At 39.6% G+C, this 24,589-nt stretch overlaps 1 protein-coding gene across 1 annotated transcript in view; it reads right to left on the reverse strand.

Moving 5' to 3' along the window:
- Window positions 1-329: 329 nt before the first annotated feature.
- NBEA (neurobeachin) overlaps window positions 330-24,589 on the reverse strand; it is a 655,079-nt gene continuing 630,819 nt past the window's right edge. The window contains exons 56-63 of the mRNA XM_029938475.1: window positions 23,321-23,513; window positions 21,614-21,685; window positions 19,327-19,482; window positions 18,656-18,826; window positions 7,448-7,549; window positions 5,342-5,538; window positions 4,408-4,559; window positions 330-2,176 (exon numbers count right to left, since the gene is read on the reverse strand). Of these exons, the coding sequence (XP_029794335.1) occupies window positions 2,086-2,176; window positions 4,408-4,559; window positions 5,342-5,538; window positions 7,448-7,549; window positions 18,656-18,826; window positions 19,327-19,482; window positions 21,614-21,685; window positions 23,321-23,513 (1,134 nt within the window). The 3' untranslated portion in view covers window positions 330-2,085. The remainder of the gene's footprint in view (window positions 2,177-4,407; window positions 4,560-5,341; window positions 5,539-7,447; window positions 7,550-18,655; window positions 18,827-19,326; window positions 19,483-21,613; window positions 21,686-23,320; window positions 23,514-24,589) is intronic.

Genomic DNA, 24,589 nt, shown 5'->3' on the forward strand with positions numbered 1-24,589 from the left:
TATAACATTCATGTAATGAGCAGTTATATTCTTCACCATCACCTGCATTTACTTCCTTTTAAATAAAATAAAAAAATAACATCCAAGGTGGATTATGTGGAAGAAAACAACAGGGCTGTTTCCCTCTGGTCACTGTTGCCACAAATCCCTGCCAGATGGTCAAGCAGAGCAGCTCATGTATCAGCAAATTACGGAACCTCATTAGGACACTATTTCATGTTTTTAGATGCAACCAGCCTTTATATGAGGTGACGTTGATTTCTTAAACTTGTATGACAACACAATGAATGCATGTTAGTGAGGTGTCCGATGAAATGTGAAACAATCAGTGAATTCTTTGCATATTTTATTTTTCTTTTTTTTGATTTCCAACTCACACACATCTGGCATATTTTACATCTTTGCAATAAAACATGGTTACAATAGCTTAAGGAATTTATATATCCAAAATATTTCACCATGATCTCAAGATGAAATGAACTTGTCTTCCAGATGTTCAGTATCCTCCCAATTCTAAGCTACAAACTCAGGATATTGCTTACAGCCTGGTGATGAATAACTTAATCATTACGTTGATTCCCCAGAATTTCAGAATCTCATAAATACAAACAACAATGAAGAAGGAATTCAGTGCTAAAACTTACTAATACAAGGTGGATGACAAATAAGTAATCACATCAATAAATAATGATATGTTTCTGGTGCAAAGTGCCAATACAAAGAACCCATTATCTTGTTTTATCTTTTTAAATAAATGACTGCAAGTGAGTGTAAATTCTGAGAAAATCACATTCCTGTAACATGCCTCATAGCCCTACCGACACAATATGTACATCTATGACGATACAGTCACCAAATATACAAAGAAGAAACATGAATAAAGTGTATATACCCCTGGGTGTATAACTTGATCAGTACAATGTATGGAAAATCATTTGATACCCATCATTTTATATCATAAAAGATGAAGTGCCTTAGGCTAAGAATGTGGCTTTAGGTGAGAATTTCACAAGAACCTAAAAGAATAACCTCAGTTATTGTTATAATAAAGTCTGGCTTGTTATTAAAGAAACTAAGCTATTCAAGAACCAAAGAGAAAAAACAAATCCAAAAATAATTAGCATCAGATTCTCCTCCCCTAATGTACACACGCTAAGCCAGCAGGATGAGTCCAGAAGAGATGTCCAGGAGTTGGGAAGTCATTACTATGGAACTAATGGGCGTGACTCCTATTTATACAAGAAAAACCAAGACCTCATCCCTAAGCCCCCTTTCTGCTGTGTCTTCAAATTATGAAGGGCGGGGCTGAATTTTCTTTGTATAAAGTAGCAAAAATGGCAAATAATGGCTTAGTATCCAAATGCTTTATGAGCAAATTTCACTTAGAAGGGATGAATTTCGATTAAAAAGTGCAAACCATATTTTGGTGAAAATGTCAAAAATTACTGATTGAGCCCAAATTCAACCCTTTCATACAAGCTGTGTCCTTGGACAGATCTTTCTGTGTCATAGTCTGAATGCACTTGTTCCATCGAGACATCAGGATTAAAGAACATGCAAGTTGTAACTCCACAATAAAATTAAGAAACGTTTTGTTCTTTATACAAGGTTTTACTTTTACAAAAGTATCCCTTTAAATAAGATGCATCTGATGTACAAAGTATCAAACGTGTTTTTTTTTTTTTTCTCAGCTTGAAAAGAGGCTGGAAATGGGATGCAGGTTAGGTTCAAAGCTTAAACTTTGTAACAACTGGGCACAAGGTTCCTCAGAATTGTCAAAAGTCTCTTGTGACACGTCCTACTACCTTTTCTCAATAAACAACAATATATGAAATAATTACCAAAACATCTCCTAATTCATATAATTTACATGATATAAGCTTGCTTGGTAGCAGCTGGTGTTCAGTCGTGAAAAAACACACAAAGTAAAATGGCTGCTGACTACAATGTACAGCTATTGCTGGGTGTGATGGGATGTACAAACGGAGGTCGATGTAGACGAGTTTTTATCCACCAGAGATATTGCCTTTCCATGCAGCACTTGTGCTCTCAGCTTTACCTTGGCTTTTGGTTCTTCACTTGTCTTCAGTATCTGTTCTGATGCTCATAATGCCACCGGTTAAAATCTATATTAAAAGCTACAATGCTACCAGAAGCCATGCCAGTGATCAGAGTCCTGGAAAAGCAGAGACGTTAGTTAAGAGCGATACGAAATCACTGATGCGCTGCTGCTTTACACTAGATGGTATCGTGGTCTCTAAGTTCACAAAGTCTTAGTTTTGCGTTCATTGAGAGAGGGTTATAATTTATTCTTGGTTCTCCTGAGAGAAGCCGAATCAATCCTGCTCATACCTGAACTACCAGACCAAGCGCTGCTTAGCTTTAGATCAGACAGCTCGTCAGACAAATGCCGTCGGGTGTGCGCCCCCAATGTGTGTTTACGGCTTACGTGGATGGGATGTGTTGCTGTTCTAACATGTCAGGGACATTATAAAATGCAAAAATAATAGAAATTGGGGACAAAACTAAAATAGAAAGAAACTTGATCAGTATCTTTCTTCACTCCTCTTTGGAGACCCCTGGCACTACTGTGACTTTGCCGGTGCTGCCACCTGCCCTCTCTCTCAATGCCCAGTGAATAAAGCCTTTTTTGCCCCTGTCACCCCTCATGGCAAAGTCGATCCCTTCCTCCTTCTGTTTTGTTGTCCCTGCTTCCCTCAGATACAATTATTATGATTATTTAGGCTTCTAGGGGTCAGGAATCCTAGCACTGGGTAGTGCTTAGTCTATGATGGTGAAGCAAATGTTTGTGACATGAATGCATGAATGAGTACGGATGTCAGGGAGAAAGAACATATAAACTACTTAACACAGTTTCAAATACCTTACTTCAAATGCTTTAGAAACACTCATGTATATACACATAATTACACAAGAGAGCATTCCATTTATTCATGACTATGGACGGCAGCATTTTGGAATATTCTAATAATCACCTGCTTAAATTTGCTTTAAAAATGGCTGGCTGCAGCTCAAATATCGCCTTCTCAAACTAAATTAAATTACATTGCCTTTCCTAATGACTTCAGTACCATTTTACTAGATTGGTGTGATGCTTTCTTAAACTTGTTTTATAAGCCTTAATATCTATAACATTTTGAAACCAATATTTTTATAAAGAATATACATATATTTAAAAAAGTTGGCTAGTAATCTTTTCTTATTTCTGCTAAATATACAGCAAAAAAGGGGGAGAAATTACATATCACATTAAGATTATAGAGTTTAAATTTTTAAAATCTAGAATATTCCAAATATTCTTTTCACTTTATAATAAACACTAAGGTGAATTTTAGGAAACAGTAAAATCCTGTTGCCAACTGAGAAACCATGGAAAATCAAATTAATTCCCATACCAATTATTTTCAAAAAGATTGTAGTGTTTTACGGAAATACATAAAATATAATAACATAAATGAGAAATAAGCGAATAAGAAAGTGGAGGTAAGGACTATTTTAATAACAGCTGAGTGTTTTGTGTCTTTTATTTTATTTTAATTTATTTTTTATTATTTTTAATTTATTTTAATTTTTTTTTAATGTTTGTTATCTTTGAGAGAGAGACAGAGCATGAAGAGGGGAGGGGCAGAGAGAGGGAAACACAGAATCCGAAGCAGGGTCCAGGCTCTGAGCTGTCAGCACAGAGCCTGATGTGGGGCTCGAACTCACAAGCCACAAGATCATGACCTGAGCCAAAGTCAGACGCTTAACTGACTGAGCCACCCAGGTGCCCCCATTATTATTTTTTAAATGTTTATCTATTTTGAGAGAGAGAGAGAGCGAGAGAGAGCACCTAAGTTCATGAGTGGGGGAGGGCAGAGAGGGAGGGAGAGACAGTCCCGAGCAGACTCTGCGCTCGGTGTGAATCCATGAGCCGAAATCAAGAGTTCTGCTTTGTGTCTTTTAAAACAGAGGCCAGCACTGGTCTACACTGAGCATTCTGCTGGAAACTGCTAGCTACAAGTATGCCTCAAGTTGAAACACCTCTGCTGAAACACACGTGTCTCTGCTTCCCAGAGGGGAAGCCAGGGGGCCTGAGACTCAGTGCGGATCCTAGAACAGAGATGTTAGTGGGAATAGTTCTGTTCTGAGCAGTGTCTGGATGTGCCTGTTCCACCTCTGACCCATTTCTTCCTTTCTTCCCCCCGCCTCTTATTCTCTTCCTGTTTTCTTCTTCTTACCAGAATCCTTAGAGCATTTACTACCCTCCTCAATGTACCCTTTTCTGTGCTAGTCCTTCTTCCATCTTGATGCTGGAGTCTTACAGCACATTTTGCCCTTGGTAGACGGTAAAGAGCTTTCAACGACAGCTCTCAAGTGATTACATTTCTCCTTAATGCGGCTCACCTCTGGTCATGGGATAAGTCCATTGCTCGAATGCCAGCGTCACATCCGGGGTAAATGTACAGCTGCTTGAAGTCACAGGCCTGCCAGACCTCCACCACACCATTGTCCCCTCCAGTCACCAGGTTCTGGCCATCGCTACTCAGGAGAATGGCCTTCAGAAAAGGCAGAAAAGCAACCATTTCTATCAGATTTTCCCAGATGGTCAACAGTCATTACTGAAAAGCACTCAATGCAGTTCTGTCATAATTACTTTCTACTTTTAGCCATTTGTCCAAGTTTTCTAAAGCAGTCCGCAGAATTTCCAATGTGGAATTCATCAGCGTTCTTACATAAACAAAGGATCTTATTAAAACCAATTAAGGTTACAAAATAACAGAAGTCCCAAAGAGAATATTATCGATCTCATCCAGGAAGAACTTGAGCATTAAGTAACACGATGTTTTGTTAAGTCTCGAATATTAATAATGTCAAGACTTTCAGAACAAATGGCAGAAGCATATTTGAAAACAGCTTTTAATAAGGATAAATCAACAATTACAATTCACTTCTGAGTGAAGAGCAATCTGGTACATGTGCTTTTGGTCTAGGGTTCTAAAGGTAAGATTCTTTGACAATGAACTCACTTTTAATGTCAGGGGGCGTAGCACTACTTATAAAGGAGCTGAAGAAAAATTTCCTTAAGGGTCTGACCCCTCATCAAACAAAAGCTATCATCTCTAAGATCAAATTCACCGGGCTAACTATTTGGGACTAAATGAACTCTGGGTTTGTTCGAAGCATCATTCATCTACATGAATTTACCTGCTTTTAAAAACACCACACATCTATTTATCTGGATACCAAAAAAACTCTACTATGAATCACTTAATGTGCGATAGTAGATGTTCAATCTCATGGTTTCAGTCCCTGTTTAGCACTGAACACGCAGACCTACCCGTGTTGAATCATTGATCTCCATCTGAGCCAAAAGTTTCCCATTAATGCTGAAATTGCTGAATCGCCCTCGTTCATAGTATATGATACAGTGGCCTTCACTAGAGACGGAAATCAAGCGCGGGAACAAGCAGTTTTCTGGTCCTTCCAGGGCTCGCAACAAATCTCCAGTGATGGTGTGGACAAGGCAAGGGCCCTCTGCAGAAGGAGGGTATCAACGGCCAGAGTCATTCATAATGACAAGTCACCTATGAGTCTCACAAACACACAGACCTTTCCTGGATACATACAGTCAGACTTGGGGAAAGAGGCAGAAAAGAAAAGAGGTATGCTAGTGGAGCGAAGCATTGGTGTTATATTTAAACACAGCAAATACAGGGAGCTGTTAACACAGATTTTCTCAACTTTTTGTCAAGGGAAATACTTGGTCTTTTTCTATATCAGATACAGTTCATAGATAATGTGAGATTAAAATATTGTATGTCCCAAAGTTTTCTCTTAATGTGTTTTTAGAAATGTGTCTTCAAAGTTTATAATTATCCACACAACTGCTAATTTTCTTTAGTTTCATCAAGACTTTAACATTGCGCCACATAAATACAGTCCTGACAAATAATGAGTTTCACCTTTTCTACAGTCATACATAAAATGTAAAAGGCAAATTTAAGATAATTAAAGTGATTCAGGCTGTAAAAACACTTTCTGTCTTTAAGTATGAATAGTGAAGTGACAGAATAAAAGTATGGGGACTGACTTCTTTTGCTCCAACTGTTTGTTTTTTCTTTCTCCTGGTAGAAATTGTGCTGATAAGATAAAAATTTCACTAGGCAAGTTCCTAAAAATAACTGGTTAATATAGTTTGCTATTACGGGTCTCCTAATTTAAACACACACACACACACACACACACACACACACACACACAACCTCACAAAAACAGTTAATGAATTGTATTTTTCAACTGACTCCAGTAGGTGCATATTTTAGAAAACAAGTGGCACTGTAAAGCTAAACCTAATTTTTTACTACGGTGATGGATGTGCATGATAGAAAAGACAGAAAATTAGAAATAAAAAAGCAATCACCTCTAATGTCACCCATCACCTACTGAAATTAATGTTTTTTTTCTATACCTACTTACTATGTGTCTGTATTTTCCTTTTCCTTTTTTTGCCCCATTTTCACTTTACAGCATAGGATAATATTACTCTTACCATTACGTTTTTTTAAATTAAAAAGACATTCATTGAAAATATCCTTTGTGTCCATAGGATTATTTACTCTTAGATATGAAAGTGAAAAACACTGTTGCTACCTTCAGACAGTACAACTATTCTCCATAAAGCAGCCAGGACAAGATCCTGAAAACCAAATATGATCATCCTTGTTTAAAAGCCTCCAGCGGCTTCCTACTTGACTCAAAATAAAAGAAATGTCACATGTTCTTGTGCCACTGGTCCTCTGCCTGCCAGCCTTCTCTCTCCCTAACTCCACTGAGACAACATCCATTTAGCCCGTCAGGTTTTCGTGAAGTTTCTCCAAAGCATTAGGCTCCTTCCTGCCCCGGAGCCTCCTGCAGTGAACTGGTGTCTGATCCAGAATTAGAATCCAAGTTTTCTGACTTTTCTTGAAACAATGCTTCTTTCACCAAAAGTCAAAACCCCCAAGTAATCATGTTTCCTTTCCCATCAATCTCTACACCTTAAGTCCTGGGCCTTATTAGGAAGGGGCTTCTGGAGGGAGGTGGGCCCAAGGCCATGTCTGATGAACAACCTGACTTCTGCCCAGGCCCCCACAGCATCATGAATATCTTCCCCCATCTTTTACAGGTTATTTTTAATGGCTGTGTCATAGGGATGGGCTGCAGGTGAATTTACCAGTGTTCTGGCTAGAATGCTGGTGACCACAAAATACTACATACAATTTTATATGTATTTTATTATTAGTACTAGTAAATATTAATGATTAAACAGTTGCAAAGAACTTAGGATTACATTGTCTATATAGGGCAATGTCTATTTCCTAAAGGAAATAAATTATAGATCATGGTTAACTTGAGAAAATAGTATAGTTTTTAAAGATTTAAAATGAAAGAAATGCCTTCTGACCTTTAGCACCACTGATAACAAGTCCAAGTTCTGCACAGACAGAAACACAGACAACTTCATGGTCATGGCCTGTGAGGACAGCTCTTGGGGCGGGATAGTCACCTGGGAGGAAACAGGAGCAGTGAGTTACTACAGACCAACGGCAGAAATGAAGAGCCACACCACTGTATCGAACATTTAAAATAATAATCATTAGCATCTATTAAGAGCATTTAACAGCTGTGTAACCAGGAGCTAGTTGCTTAACCTCTCTGTGTTTTCCTCCTCTGTACCGCGTACTACTACTGTACACCGACTAGGTGGGTTGTTCAGATGACCGAAGAAGTTAACAAATGTGATGAGCTTACCTCGTTACGACAGTGGTGACAGCTGTTCTTTTATTCCTAATGTTGGGAAACAGACACCAAGTCTGCCAAGGTATTTACATGCATTATCTTATTTAATCATGGCAATATTCATAGGAGGGAGGTACACTTATTAAACCTATTTTATGGCTAGAAATGCAAGGCTTTGCAAAGTTCTTCAATCTGCACAGGTTCATACAGCCAGTAAGTGTTGGAACTGAACCCAGAGTTGTCTAATTTTGAAACGCATGCCTTTACCCATTTAAAAACGTTCCCTAAAATGTTCCAACAAAACAGGCTAAAGTGGTGTGAATTTGAGGTGAGAGGGAAGTAGTGAAGCAAAAAAAGAGGTGGTCATCTTAAGTTTCCATTTGACTTTAATAAAGTCAAGCCTAGCTAAAAAGTCCAGCTGTGTTACGTGCCATAAGCATTTTCACTGCTAAGTGCTTTCACAGACATTAAAGGAATGGCTTTGAAGTGACCGGCATTCTTTTAAGGAGACGAGGAGTTGGGAGTGTAAAGAGGAGGTATAAGGCATAACCTGCAGCTCTTGAGAACTCCTCAAACAACCACGGCCTTCCCTAGGCTTTGCGCTGGAGGCACCCGGCAATGCCAAGTGTGGGCAAGAACAGATTATGTGCACAGAGTATAAAAGGAATCAAGAGATCTCCTTGGGAAAAGAATGTCAGACTGTCTGGTGAGCAACCTGCACAAAGACCGTGTGAGAAGGGTCAGCAATGAGAGGGTATTATGCCCAACACCGTCTGACAGGGGCAAACAGTTTGGAGAACCCAGTTTGGGACAGAAATGAGGGGTCTCTACAGTCTTGGGTGCAGACATGTGAAGGAAAAGCAAACAACAGGAAGTCAGAGAGGCAGTGTGGAAGGTCAAGGGGCTATGGTGCCAACCTGGGTCGGGTTCTGAGTGGTTCTCTGGTGGATGGGACAAGAAAGCCAGTGCTGGCCGTCTTGGGCATATGTGAAGATCTAAAAGATTCACTGAAGTAAAATTTCACTGAAGTTGGGGTGATCAGAAAGCAGGATGTGAAACACATAGTAACAATACAATTTGGACCTGAATCACTCAATCAGATTCAACAAATATTTATCGAATTCTTGTAACATCCCAGTATTTCCGTTTTTCATTAACGTCACACTCACTAATGTGTTACGTTGCCCATTTCTTTCTGTTTTAATTTTTAAACAGTTCTAGCTGACTCCTAGTGCATGACATTGGTTTATCTGGGTGTGTCGTTTCGTTTATTCTACAGTATCATCTTGGCCAAGAGTTTATTATATTATTATTATTTTTATATTTTTTATTTACAGTTCATCTTAAGTTATCAGTATTATTGACCATTACTTTTTCCCCTTCAAAAGGCATGTTGGAACTTGGCCTTGTAACTGCAACTCGTCCAGAACTTTCTGTATTTCTCAAACTACAGTCTGTGTACCCTGGGGTCTGTGGGTATTTTTTTGGGAGTGAAAAGTTCTCGGAAAAATTTTAAATTTCAGATTTATAATTTGATGATCTCATATAGACACATATGTGTGTGTGTGTGTGTGTGTGTGTGTGTGTGTGTGTATACAGAGAGAGTGTTTATATTTATTCAAAGTTTATTTCTTTATTTTGAGAGAGAGCGAGAGAATCCCAAGCAGGTTCTGTGCTGTCAGTGTGGGGGCCCAAGATGAGGCTCGAACCCACAAAATGTGAAATTGTGACCTGAGCCAAAATGTAGAGTTGAATGCTTAACCGACTGAGCCACTCAGGCACCCCAATACACTAAAAATATTTTTAAATCAATTACAAAGATGAGATCTCTTTTTTGCTGTCAAAAATCTATGCTGTGGTGATTTAAAATTGGCATATGCTTTAAAATTTAAGATAGACTAATTAATTAAGTTAATGTTTCTCATACTCATTTGTGGGGTACCAGTACACATTCCTCAAAGTCAGAGGTTGTTTTCACTTCATTTTGTTTTTGGTTTTTGGTATTAATAAAAATTTTGTTCTCTTTAAAAGGGATCAATGTAATATCTAGTTTGATAAACACTTCTGTAGACTAGTTTTTTCTCCAAGCTCACAAATTATTTTCAAGTTGGTAGCTTCCACAAAGACCTGATCTTCTTTTGTTTTTAGATATAAATAATTAAAAAATTAGTTACATATTAAATATTTATAGCACATACATGAAATTAAAAGAATAAAATAAATACACTTGTATTAAGAAATATAGAACATCTAGTAACCTTGGTGCTTTTTTTAAACATTTATTCATTCTTAAGAGGCAGACAGAGACACATTGCATGAGCCCGGGGGTGGGAACGGGGCAGGGCAGAAAGAGAAGGGGATACAGAATCCAAGGCAGGCTCCAGGCTCTGAGCTGTCAGCAGAGCCTGACCCGGGGCTTGAACCCACAATAGTGAGATCATGACCTGAGCCGAAGTCGGACACTCAATCGACTAAGCCACCCAGGTGCTCCTGTGACCTTTTTAAAATGGCGCTTGAGTTCCTTGCATGCTGGCCTGATTTTCTCTGTGGATCCTATTCTGGATGGCATGCCCCCTTCCCCCTTCTGCCCAGTTCTTGTCTCTTAGAGAGCTGTCTGTGGTTTGGGGTTGACACTGCTCTGAGAGCAGTCTCCTGGGCTGCCATACTTGGCCCTCACTGTGGAGAGGGCAGGATGGGGGAGGTGGATGTTCAGGCCCAGTAATTATGCCTGCCTCCTGAAAGCCCCTTGTTTGCCTCTGATGTGGCCCACAGCACTGAGCAGCTCCATTGGCTCTCCAAGTCTATGCCCCACTGTGGCCGGAGGGAAGGCAAAAATAGGTCCTGGAAAATTCTGGGAGGAAAGAGCATAACTAAGATACCTTACTCTGCCAGACACAAAATGCTCTTTTTTCAGACCTACCCATCTTCTGTCTCTCCAGGAATTGCTCTGTTTTATGTGAGCTTTCTCAAATCCATCACTTTCCATTTTGCTTTTGAGGCATGTCTTGGATGGAGTAAGGGAGGAGGGGGATGGTAGCCTCAGTGGGTGTGTCATCTTATGCTAAGTTTATGTATGTTGCTCTGATGTGTTTCAATACTGGCAAAGTATCCATTTATATTTGCCAGCAGTCCCAGATTTGTCTGAAACATATTTATAAAATTATGCTCCAAAGAGGCCCTGAGTTCCCTGGTAAAATGAGAATTAACACTTTCTGTGTAAAATCGCCCTTAATTTTTCAAAAAAATTTTTTTCTGTTTTTTTAAATTTATTTTTGAGAGACAGAGAGAGACAGCACGAGCAGGGAAAGGTCAGAGAGAGAGGGAGACACAGAATCCAAAACAGGCTCCAGGCTCTGAGCTAGCTGTCAGCACAGAGCCTGATGCAGGGCTTGAACCCACAAACCATGAGATCATGACCTGAGCCGAAGTTGGATGCTTAGCTGACTGAGCCACCCAGGCGCCCCAATTCTTCTTTTTTTAAAAATGTTTATTTGGACAGAGTGCACATGCATATGTGTGAGTGGGGGAGGGGCAGAGAGAGAGAGTGAGAAAGAGAATCCTAAGCAAACTCCACACTTAATGGAGTTCTATCTCATGACCTGGGATCATGACCTGAGCTGAAATCAAGAACCGGAAGCTCAACTGACTTAGCTCCCAAGGTGACTCTACCCTTAATTTTTCTAAGTGATTATTTTATCTTGGAGAGACTGGCCAAATGAAAAATCCTGAAATTATATGCTTAATAAAATTTACATAAAGAATTTTCTAAACTTTTCCCCTTATATGCTACAGAAAAAAAGTAAAAAGCAATCTAGTTCTCTTGCTGGGAATTGAAAAACATGTATAAAACTATTCCTTATGCATATAATATATTTTCTATTAGGAAATGAGGTTTTCAAAGACTTGCATCTGATTTAGAAAGTAAAAAAATTTTTTTTCTTCGTGACAGTCTCCACCGGTCATTTGAATAAAGTGTGGAACTTAACTATCAGGGGATATGGTTTAGGGCCTAGGAAAGCATTATTTCCCTATTTAAACCAGAAAAAAGTGAATAAAATATTATGCAGGGGGTTTTGAATTGAGAAACCTGCATGGGGGGCGGGGGGAGGAAAGGCATATTTCCTGCCAGGGACCGATGTCACACACCCCAACAATCACTCAAAATCTTGGAAATATTCTGTCACTGTCACATCACAGTTGATGGATGTAGCTGGGGGTTAAAGGGCCCGTGCACAGGGAGGCGCAGGTGAGCCCCCACTCCCAGGACCACAGCGCCATCAACCTTGTGCCCCAGCATTTCCTCAAACAGAAAAGCTCTCCGTGTGACGGAATTACTGTGGATCATGAAGAAAAAACATGCCGATTTTGAGACTGCTTGTAGGCAAGCATTTGGAAACTCTGAATACAAAAGGCTTATTATAAACAGATTCCATCTCATTTTAAAGCAAAAGTCATTTGAATATTTTCCATAATAGATGATGAAAACAGTAGAAAGATATTAGATGCTGTTATTCCCATGGAACTGACGAGGAGAATTTTTTCAGTGAGATGGTCTCTGCTTTTAGAGACAGGATCAAAGTAAAGATACTCATGGTTCTTATTATTTTAAGCCTTATTTGTGGGGCGACTAATATGCAAGGGGAAGTTTTGGCCCTTCTGAATTAAGAGCTAAACAAAAACAGCAGAGTTTCTATAATCTACGATCCTCAGAACAGTTCTGCTGGAGTCAGAAGACGAATGTCTTGGTGATATATGATCTGATTTTATCTACAACCTTCATTAGGTCATTGCAAAAGGTATTTTCATTCATGTTTATGCCTACATAAAATAGGATGACTTGAAACCCCAGAATAGGTATTTTAATCACTACCTGATTTCAAGGTTTATTAAAAAAAATTGTTAGACAATTGTTAGGGCAGCTCAGAACTGTGTCTGTGAGGACACCGCTCCTTACAGAGACCATGTCCTCGCAGCCTCTTGCAGAGGTCTGGCTCAAGTACCAAAAATGCCTGAGCCCACATTTTCCACAGGCCAAAGGGTGACCTACATAAAAACATCCCCTGGGTTGGAAAACATCTCATGATGTGGTTTCATTTTATTACATACTCACAGAGTACTCACTGGAAAACAGAAGATAGACATGTGCCTATTTATTCATTCACTCTAAGTTCTTCTCCTGCAGGGATGACGCAGACCACCTCTGAGCCGTGCTGTGGCAGGGCAAATCTCTTCCCTTTAAGTCCTGAACCTGGATCCAGGCCAAGGTACATTACTGTCCTGCCAGTACCTTCCCCAAACCGTCAACAGTATAATCCAAGGGAGGAGCACTTTGCATAATGGCCAGAGACACCCCCGCTGCCACCTGATGCAGATCTGAAGTTCTCTGATCAAGAAATCGTACTACTCTTGTGTGTATGTGTTTTAAAAAAATTACTATTATTGTTTTTGATCCCAGCCAAGGAGCCTCACAGCCTCAGTTCCAGAAAGGGAAAGAAAAGGCAGAAACCAAGTGGCAGTCAGTCCCCTTCTTAGTCACGAACCCTACAAAGTGTCCCAATGTTCAGCTAAGGGGACATCAATTTTCAAAGTCCTAGGAGTTAGGGATTGTTCACAAATAACTGTTTCCTCTAATACATTTAATAAACCCTAGATAAGATCTATTGCTCTAAGAAATGAGGCAAACATATAGATATGTGGAAAATATCTCTGGACTGTTCTTTGTGCATGCTTTCATCCGGTACAACACCATCAGTCCTTGGTGGTCCTGGAGCTGGGCACCAGGATAGCCATATTAAAAAAAGGCTGGAGGCGAACAAAGAGGGATATGATTTGGCAGATGTTTAGTGACAGGCTGTGGCTGGCAGGAGGGTCCCTGTCCAGAGCTGAGGCTCACACAATGGGAGCGCAGGGAAGGGATGTGTGCACAGCTGGAGTTTCCTTTTCAATGGGCTTCTGGTCTCAGACTCTGCATAATGCTTACATATGAGCTAAAAGACTTGTTTTTTAAAAAGTGAAATCGAAAAGGCATAATAACATCTTATGTATATTACTCAATGAATATTCGTAGGTGGGATTTGAAAAGATGAACAGTAAATTCTCTTCCAAAGTTTCCTATTGCTATGACTTAAAAAATTGTCACATGTATGTATCGACAAACTCTCTACAAAGCCCCTTATATGTGGTATAAACATTAAAACCACACACTTTGAAAGCAAATTGGATTTTGAGCTGAGGTCCCAGTGTATTTTAAGTGTCTGTTGAAGAGACAACAATGTTGACTTGCCCCTCTTGTGACTATCTTGTTGGAAGCTACGGCACGTAATGAGAAATGTCAAGTCCCAAGATCAATGAAATTTTGGGCTCCAGGGATTCAACAGGAATAGCATTGATCCTTTTAAAGAACACCAGTCAGATATGGGTCGTAATATATTGCAAAGAGGGGCTCTGGGGGATAAGCGGCCAAGTCCAAGATACCTACCTGACAAAAAATTCGATCAGCTTTTAACACAAATTGCCTGCTCTGCTCTCCTTTCTTTCATGCAGTAGGCTGCTTCCAATTAGAGTGCGCAAATTAATTTTTATCACTTCCAAATGAGTTTCAGAATTTGTGCAAAAGAGTGTTTCAGATGAAAGCATCTGTCCCTCACATCTCTGCAATTCCGTTATCTAGTCAGGGACCTATCCAAATCTCTGAGAAAATCTTCTACGTTCAAAGTCACAAGTTTGAAAGAGTAACACTAGATATTAGTATTATAAAATATATTAATAAAACAACCATAATTCAAACATAATCTATGCTACGTAGTGTAGCGTCTGCTTCTTTATCGTCTGAAACTCTTTGTAATAATCTGTGTACAAATTTTCATGGTCTTTGTGGAAAATTCACTAAAAACATAAAAATGATTAGGAAAACACTATTTCTGAGGTGTCTTTTCCGCACCTACCTAAGAAATCCCCAAACATTAGAAATGTTTTCTCTGTGGTAGCAACAGAGCTACCCATTAAAGAAAGAATAATGACAATGTAAAAGAGACATAAGCATATTAGAGAGCCACTTGAATTAATCTTGAGAGAGTGAGTAAATGAATCCTATCATTTTATGTTGTGCTGAATATAAATCTGATCCGGCCTCTGACATACAAAGCAATTCAGTGTCCTTACCACGACCAATCTCAGGGTTCTAACAGCTACTGGGATATTATGTTTCACACTAGGACTTCCCCCTTCAAGTCTAGGTTAATGTATACAACCCTCAAAACCTAGGGGCATTGTGCCACACACTTTAATATGAATTTAGACATAACTAGCTTTTTCGTCCTGAGTAGCAATGCCTTATAAGATAGAAAACACATACAGCCTGATTCTCTGACCTGTGAATTGGTAGCTAGAATAGATTAAACTGGGAATGGAAAAAAAAAGTCTTTTCCTTTCATGTTGTGAGTTTTCTGATGGCAAGCACTACGTGTATGTCAACACCCGTGGCTGATCCCTGATGTGACCGTCAGTTCCGCGTGTGCGGAGGCTGCCTTTACAAGAAGTGGATTGACCAATATATGTGGTCTCTCTAGTCATGCATCTATGCCCTGCCAGGTTGGCTGTTTTAACAGATTAGGTGAGTCATAAATCGGTCAAGTCAATCAAATATAAAATATGACTAATTACTAACATTTTTTACTATTATAATTATTCATATGGTAAAAAGCTGATGCCAGTTTTTGCATAATTATCAATTTGTCCCCAAGGTGTAAGGCTAAACATTTTGTAGCACGAGGCCAAACATTATCCGATAGCAATTTGTGATCCACGTAATAAATATTCTACGTGTTCAGTACATTCCAGCAGAAAAAGCAGTTTGGAGATTAGTATAAATAGAGGTTTCTGTAAACCACCGAAGGTCAGAGACTTTGATTATCCAGTGCTCCTTGCTGCTAAGACACAGGGCTAGCACCCAGGAGGCACTCAATCTGTGCTTGTTGCTTGAATTACGCTTTAGGTGATCATCCTGTTTATTCTAGAAGAGCAAGTTTTCACCTTATATTAAGGATGATGGATGGAATAAAGCCTTATGACATATGTCCATATTAAATGTCCAAGTAAGTCTTGACAAGGTGGGTTTTATGAAGTGGTTTATGCTCATAATGATGACAAGAGTTCGGATAAAAAATACTTATAAATGGAGGTGATAATAAATAATATATATTGATAAAATTCTTAATCCTTAAGGGGTAATCTTGCCTTTATTGAAGCTTAAGTAAAATGCTACATTTTAACAAATACAATGTTTCAGTTTTGTTTTTAAGGATTAATATAAATATTTTCATTTATAGAGCTCCTGTTGTAAGGAATTTTAAACACTCTAAATGTTACTCTATTTAATTTTTCTTGATAACTGATGGACCAAAGCTAAAGCAAACGTTAGTTACCTTTGGGCTTAAAAGATCATTAGAAAATAACATAAAATGAAGTAGCTAACACAGATAATTACTATAATTTAACATTAAAACTCTTTACCTCATAGCAGTACAATATATAAAATATCTTATCTTGGCGACCAGATGGGAGCTTTTAAGAAATAAATCCTCTTTTTGGAAATATCGTTTTCATCATTTCTGAGCTTCATTTTGAAGATTTTAGTAAAGAGATTTAAAGCATTATTCTGGGGGTGCCTGGGTGGCTCAGCTGGTGAAGCGTCTGACTCTTGACTTTGGTTCAGGTCATGATCTCGCAGTTCGTGGGATGGAGCCCCCATCAGTCTCTGCACTGACAGTGCAGAGCGTGCTTGGGATTCTTTCTCTGTCTCCCTCTCTCTCCGCTTCTACCCCACTCAGCGCATGCCTGTAATCTCTCTCTCTCTCAAAATAAACTTAAAAAAACCCCACTATTGTGTTTCTTAAAAATATTTTTTTAATCTAAAACTTCTAATTGTTATCAAAATAGACGGAAGATACTACACGGACCTGCTACTTAATTCAACTTTTCTAATGAATGCTACACGACTATGAAAATAAGAGAGATTTGTAAATATGAAAAAAATAAATTTAGATAGAATACATGCGATAATGTACAATGCTTGAGAGGAAGAAAGCCATCAATGGAGATCAAATGTCTTATACACACACATACTCACATGCACATACACTAGAATTCTGCTAAAAATGAAGTTTCTGTTTTTTTAAAAGGACATTTTAGAAAAGAACAAATAAGGAGTTTAATTTTTTAGTATTTAGAGTATATTTGTTAGAACGTAGGAATGGTAGGTAATTATTTGAGGTGAGTTGGAAAGCACGCAACACTGAATATTTTATTCCCTCAAACCAGCATCACATCTTAGTTCACAACCTGGAGCAGAGGCTGATACCTAAAATGCACACACATGCTCTTATTTGGTGTCTCTGCTAAGAGACGTTACTCCATGGTACACTTCTAGTTTCTTTATCCACTGTTCAGCTCCAGCAATGGGCCGCAAGAATAAAACCCCGCACATTTGGTCATCTAGTTCACCTCCCACTATCTTCATTCATATATATATATATTTCTATATTTTCTTCTCTACTATGATAGGCCCTTGGCTCCTATCAATCAAAAGCCATTTCCTATTTTTGCAAGATCCCTGTCAAAATGTGTTGAGTCGGGGGTGGGCGGGACCAGAAGGGCGGACAGACTGTCCATCCGGCTTCCGTCCTCAGCCACCTCAGCGGCCGGAGCCCGTGGACCGGGGCTGGCGGCTCCCAGCCGCATGGCTGGAAGGCGGCATCTCATCCATCTCTCATCTGCTCTTACACTATTTCAGGGGGTACACAGCATTCCCGGAAAATTCTCATCTCTGTCTTGTTGCACATATGACCCTGACTCATGTTTCAGTTGGTTTCGGAGTATTCTTTAAGCTGTGATCAATGTACTAATTACAATTAGAATTGCCCCGGTTTAGGGACCAGCCATTATCAACGCTTTCCAGAAACCATTCTCTATTTCATAGGAAATATTTGCATTGAAGCGATTGAGGGGTTGGTAATGAAAAACAGTGACTACTTCTAGGCAATCTCCTATCTACTTCTTCATTTAACAATATTTATTGAAAACCTATTATGTGTGTCACTCTGCCAGGAACCAGAGACTGAGAATGGAAAGGGAGAGACTCAGTCCATTTCAGTGTTTTCTCAGAACAGCAGTTCCAGAAAATAATGACTATTCTGCCAGGAGCAGAGTGGGTTAAACAGATTTCGACAGATTCATTTGTGTAAGACTTTCAGAACTTACCCAGAGAGTAAGAGTAGATGCAGTGTTCTCTAAAATTATTTTACTCAGGAGTTCCCCCATTTTTCCCCTACAGGATATCTTGGGGGCACTTTTGAATAAAGACTACATAGAAATCATGACAAACAAGGAAATTCTCTCATTCAGTTTTTGCCTTCCCAATGCTTAATCACTGCTAAATGAATAAACAGAGATATTTACTCGACTGTGTGGTAGAAAGTAAGGAGCATCCTCACTGAGGCACAAATAAAACCTTGTGGAGATTCAGAGGAGGGAGAGACTATATTCAGTTGAGAGAAATTGTAAGAAGTTTAATGGACCAGGTGACACTGAAGGAGCTTTCTGAAGAATAAAGACTTTGGGAGCTTGGGAATGGGCTGTCAAAGAGAGAGTCAATGTGAGGGGACCTGGGACTTTCCCCAGGTTGAAGGTTACAGTGGCTGCTCTTTTTTTATACTTTGAACATCGTGACATTCTAACAAAGATTTTTGCCACATAAAACTCTCCTATTTTAAATTCCTCACAACCCCAGGAAAAGCTGTTAGAAAAATTTTAAAAAAGGCAAAATATGCTTAAATACATGTATAGCCTGAGGGGACACTTCTAGACAAATACTCACTGCTATTTGGGTTGTCCCCTATGATATGGTGTCGCCCACTCCAGTACCAGAGAAGCAGGGTAGCGTCGCGAGACCCAGACACAATGTAGCAGTCCCCGCCAATGTAGGACTCCGACCTGGCCAGGCACGTGACCACGTCCCAGTGGCCAAATACAATCTGAGTTAATTTCCCTGAAACACAGAAAGGGTGAGTTTAACTTGTTTGCTATTTTTTCTTTAAACGGTAATAAGCTTAACTTTATTTTACTAGATTTGTGAAAAGGGCATCTGTAAATGTGAATGTTTATCAGCGAATTCAAATTTAGCTACAGATGCTTTCTTGAATTTCTTCTGAAAAACAATACCAGAATGTTACTTGGGATTTTTTAGAAAAATGACTTGTAAAACAACACAACTGTGATTTTTATTCTCCAGGGTTTGGGCCAGACGAAGGGGAAGCGGGTTTTAAGGTCTTTTACTGGGTTTGATTTGGGACAGGGACAAGAGTCCTATTTGTCCTATGAAATTGGGATTCATGATAAGGTTTGGAAGGGGTGGCATTATAACTAGTTAATTACAATGTGAACACTTAATTTGGATCTTGACACTCAAGATGAAAATGCCTACATTATTATGAATGATTATATTTTACAGAACAATAGGCATTTGCAAGGGAATAAGGTTAAGCTTACCTGTCTCTGTAGAGTAAACTCTGAAACTCTTATCCCAGAATCCACAGATAAGAATATAGCGATTATCCGCTGTGACCACAAAGCAATGTGCATTGATCTGTATACTCTGGTCGACCAGATCCGTGATCTGCCGTTTGTTCACACCAGAATTGTTGGCTAAACATAAATGGAAAAGAGCATTTAAAGAAGGATTCCACAAGAGTCTCATCAAGCACTTATGGAAGGAGTATTTTTATGCTTTATTTATCTAGAAATGGGTTTTTGAGGCTATAAGATTATTAAGATTTTAACATTTCCCCCTGAGGAACACGGGCTTTTTTACAGTGGCTATTTATGAGCCATATTACATATTTAAAAGTTGCCAAGAAATTTAAGTTCTTTCTCCACCAATAAATAACAATATGAAGAATTCAGATAGTGAATTTAAAATAAAATTAAAAAATATTTAACTGTATTTAACTGTATCCATGTTCACTCTGCACAAGTTCATTAGCGTCCAACAAGTTCCATAATGAAGGAGGAATAAATATTGTGTGAAGTATGGTATATAAGAAAAAAGTGTCTTAATATTTGCCCCAATCTGTCATTTTCTGATGGCATTTGGAATTCATGTGGAACGAGAAAAGGGGGAGAGGCTTGAGCAAGGGATGTTGTTATGTGGGCAGCCCCACAGGGAGCTTTAGGTCAGTAGCTTTAAAGACCCGGATTGTCACCAAACAGAAGGCCTTTCCAGAATGGGCTGGCAGGGGACGAGAGGAACAAAAACCATGGGGGAAGGACTGCGGGGGAAAGAGACAGGCAGAGAATCAGGGGATAGCACTGGGACTGAATCTGAATAAAGTCAGGAACTCGGAGAAACCGTCTGATTTCCCCAGTGCCTGTCTGCATGCCAGCCTGTCCCATGCTCTGCTCTGTCCTTTCAGGCGAAATCCCTGGGCTGAATTCTTAAACAGGAGATGCAGACCTAGGAGATCGCCCGCACTCTCTAGCGCCAATTAGACTGAAGTGCTACTATTTGTGGATTCCCACTAACAGTGTAATAATAATGACTAGGGAGGTAAGCCCCCAAAATTGAACAACAGCAACAACAAAAAAGGTAGCAAAAGGAAGGAAAATCAAAAGTTCTGAGTCACTTGAAAACTATATAATTGGTCTTGGTTAACTTCAATAGAGCTGCTAATTTTTCCAGCTACCTTCCAGCTGTATGTGACATTGTTGATGTCCCTCGGGCAAAGGAAGAGTTGGACTGGACTCTAAAAATATGCCTGGTCCTAAACCTTGCAATTTCCCATAGACATGGAAATGCTATTTTGTGTAGAGGTACGAGTAACTAACTGAACTGGCCGCCTTTTAATTTATTTCTGGGCTCAAAGATGAAGGGCGAATTCATCTAAGAAAATAATACTATAACTTGTATATGGATTTATAATTTTTCATACCATTTTCAACTTTTTTCTAATTTATTTCTCTATATGATCCCATGAAAAAGGAAGAACAAACATCATCATCAGCCATTTTACAGATAGGAAACTGAGGCCTAAAAAAATTAAGTGTCTTGCTCTGGATCCCATGCTAACAAATGTGTATGTGATTTAAAAATACTTCCATTATCCCCTGCAAAGAGTTACAGCTCGTAAGTTTGCAATTCATATGAAATCTTTAAAAGTTGGCCCTACTGAATGGAGAGTTTTAGAAATGAATTCTTTCATACTAGTTTCCTTTAATAGTTTTTTTTGAGGCCTTACATACTTCAAATGATATAAAGTTGTTAAAGAATAGCGTAGGCATGGGGCGCCTGGGTGGCTCAGTCAGTTAAGCATCTGGCTTCGGCTCAGGTCAATATCTCACAGTCTGTGGGTTCGAGCCCCGCATTGGGCTCTGTGCTGACAGCTCAGAGCCTGGAGCCTGCTCAGATTCCGTGTCTCCCTCTCTCTCTGCCCCTCCCCCGCTCGCTCTCTGCTCTCTCAAAATAAAATAAAGACATTAAAAAAACATTAGAAAAAAAGAATAGGCAGAAAGAAAGGACAGTTCAGAATGATTTGCCTTGTTTAGAACCAACTTAAACAACCTCTTAAAATATCAAGAACATGCCACAAATAATTATTTAAATACCAAAAGATCTTAGATGGCATATTATGATTTACACAGCCTCTTGGTGGTAATTTAATGTTATCTGCACATTAATTTTATGGGAGAAAAATTATCATTCGACTATCTTTTGTAATAAGCACACAGGAATCTGTGCAGAGTCAGCATTCATGCAAATGTATTTTTGTTGTTAACATACCAATTAAGGGATCCATTTCAATAGGAAGATGATGAGCTTGATCCAAGGAGTATCCTGGAGCTCCTCTGAGGCCTAAAGTTTAAACAGAAGGAGAAAACTACCATAAAATTCTCGGAAAGGAGGAATTTCCTAATAAGCAGCGATTCATGATGGTTGTAGAAAAGGTGTATTGCTTAGAAGTTGTTTGGCAAGTTGTTGTAAGAATGATTGTCATACTACACATCTTTGTAGATACTCCCCAAAGAAATTACAGCGGGGACTCCTGCTTTCCATGTGAGATGTGAACAGCAGAAAAGAGTGTTGTTCTCATCCTAATGACATGAAAAAAGAGCACAAAGTAGAAGATAGTAACATTTCTTGAACCCATCAGAGAGCAAAGATTTCTGGGCAGAGCTTGAAGTCTGAGAAAGGCCGTGCCTGTAGTTAGTGGTGGCCGTGAGCGTGGCCAGGCTCACCGAGGCCAGGGCAGAGGGGAAGGGGCGGGGGGTCCCAGCTTCACTCAATAGAAGACAAGTCAATTGAAGGTTAAAGGAATTGAGCCACGCCTAAGACCTTAAGCTCAGGGAAAGCTACTTTCAGAGGATTAATATTTAGGGCTTGATCGAGTTCATTAGTCATAATTTTTTACATGTGATTATATAACACATATAATACTTTTGAACAATGCTAGTGAACAAAATTAATCCTTTATAGTTTTCTCAATGCAAAACGTTTCTAGAGGCTAAGACTACTGTGAATAATAAAGTTATATTTTTTCTTAAGATGTTTGTTGCATGTTTCTGATCGAATGGAAGTACTTATACTTCGTGTTGATAGAATCACTGAGAAACAGAAAATAAGTACCTTTAGAACCTCTTAGAAGATTAAGCTATAATATAAATGATACTGTTTCTCAGAGCGATACACAAGTCAGTAGAAGAGAAAACTTCAGGTTAATTCACCATGGCTCATCCATTTAGCTAGCCCTGGAGATGGCGAGAGGCCTGGGGCTGCCAGGGGTGAATCTGGCCAAATAAATCATTCAGCCACATCCATTTCTGTCCCAGTTAGGGAAGTATCAATATGTCTAATTGTGATAACAGAGAATTACATCACTTGGAGATGTACTAGCTGGAACTTTCAGGGATGCGCTTAAAGAAAACACACAGGAAATCAGTGAACAATTTAGATGCTGTCTTTTCTCAACTACTCTCAGTTCCACACAAGGAGGGAAGTGGGGTCTGTCTTGTTCACTGCTGTACTCTTGGGGCTCATGCCTATTTGACACATAGTGGCCAATCTTTCCCAAAGAAACTAGTGAAGTGGAAGAAAGAGATTTTGAAACCCTTATCTAAAAAATTCAAGCTCAGTTTTGTTTAATACAGGATAAGAGGCTTTTTGTTTTGTTTCGCTTTGCTTTCTTTTGTTTTGTCTGTTTGTGGGGCCGGGGTATATAGGGTGGGAAGGCCCCAATTGTTTGCAGAACTGCTTTAATTTATCAAGTATTTATTGACGAGGTAACCATTAGCCAGGCTCTGTGAGGAGGGGCCCTAACACATCGCAGCAGTGGTAAGCCAGACAAGACCTGTTTCGTTAGGTTTGGCACCCATTTGCTCTTCTGCTCTTTGCAGACGACCCGGCATACGAGGTGGCCCCCAGCACACTTACCTTAACTTAACTGCAGCTCTTAAGACCCCTTCAGTAAGTGACCCGCTTAGATGCACATACCTACTGTGTTGTGCCATCGATTCACTGCAAACAGTCTGCTGCAGGTCACGGTCACCACCGCAGGGATGGTCAGGTGGGGCAGCGTGTTGGCTGCCACGTGGGTCACCGGAGAATTTGATGGGAACTTCAGCACCATGATCACATCCTGTTGCATCTGATCTTTAAACATGAGTGGACTCTGTGGAAGGAAACACTGTTGAATAGAAAGGGAAGAGGGCAGAAGAAAACAAAAGGGATGACATAGTTAGTGAGGGCTCTGGGGAAATGGAGGTAAGGTAAGCACAGACGAGGCTAGCACGAGCAGGGAGCAGAGCTACTCGAACTTTCATCCTCTGAGGACGGCACAGGGTAAAGGGCAAGGACTCTCTGTGTGGCCGCTGGCAGAGGACACCGAGTTATTAATGACCAGCCTCAATTTAAGTATCACCAGACCGCGGTGTGAGAGGTTCGCTTACAGAACTGTCATACGATGTAGCATAAATTGTTCGGTGTAGTGAAAACATCAGTTTGGTGGAAAAATTCGTTAGGTCCGTCACTGACAATGTTTACATGAACGATAAAGTGAATTGATTGATGCTTTCATTTTTTACCTGCTTGATCTGGGCTCCTGGCTCCAATCTAAATAATTAAAATCGAATAGCCTTCCCTGTCACAGGTTTGTACCCATCTCTGCTGCAGCAGGACGGACTGGTCACAGTCGATGCCTCCTTCTCCCTCCTATAGGGGCTTCCTGAGGGCGACCCCTTTTCTTCTTTTAATCTGTGTTTTCAAACGTCTAGCATGTGACTTGATAGAAAGTAGACGCGATAATGGGCTACAGTTGCAGCACTATAAAACACCGTGACTACTGTTGCATCAAAAACACAGACCAGGGATTCTGGAAATAACCATTATTTAGCTTTCAGAGATGTTTCGTAATTGTTTTCTATACATATGAATTGTCTGCTCCACGAACTTACAAGGCCTATGTTTCCTTTATGAACAGTTTCATGCCAATTTAGTCTCTAACAATTTTCCCCAGGAAAGCAATGAATCCTGACTGGGCATTTCTCCAGGATAATTATTATTATTATTATTAAACAGAGACAACTAACACGGGAATAAAACTCTCCTGCCAAAGCCCTTCATAAAATAAAGTGTTAGAGATATTCTCTTGGACAGTTTATTAAAAATGCTTCATTTCAAGGCTTGAGGCTCCAAGGCCACATCCCCACGTCTACACTGGCTGCGTGTTTGTACAGGACAGTGTGCTCAGGGGCAACCTCTCTG

The sequence above is a fragment of the Suricata suricatta genome, chromosome 4, assembly GCF_006229205.1.
Source record: "Suricata suricatta isolate VVHF042 chromosome 4, meerkat_22Aug2017_6uvM2_HiC, whole genome shotgun sequence".
NCBI classification, from domain to species: domain Eukaryota; kingdom Metazoa; phylum Chordata; class Mammalia; order Carnivora; family Herpestidae; genus Suricata; species Suricata suricatta.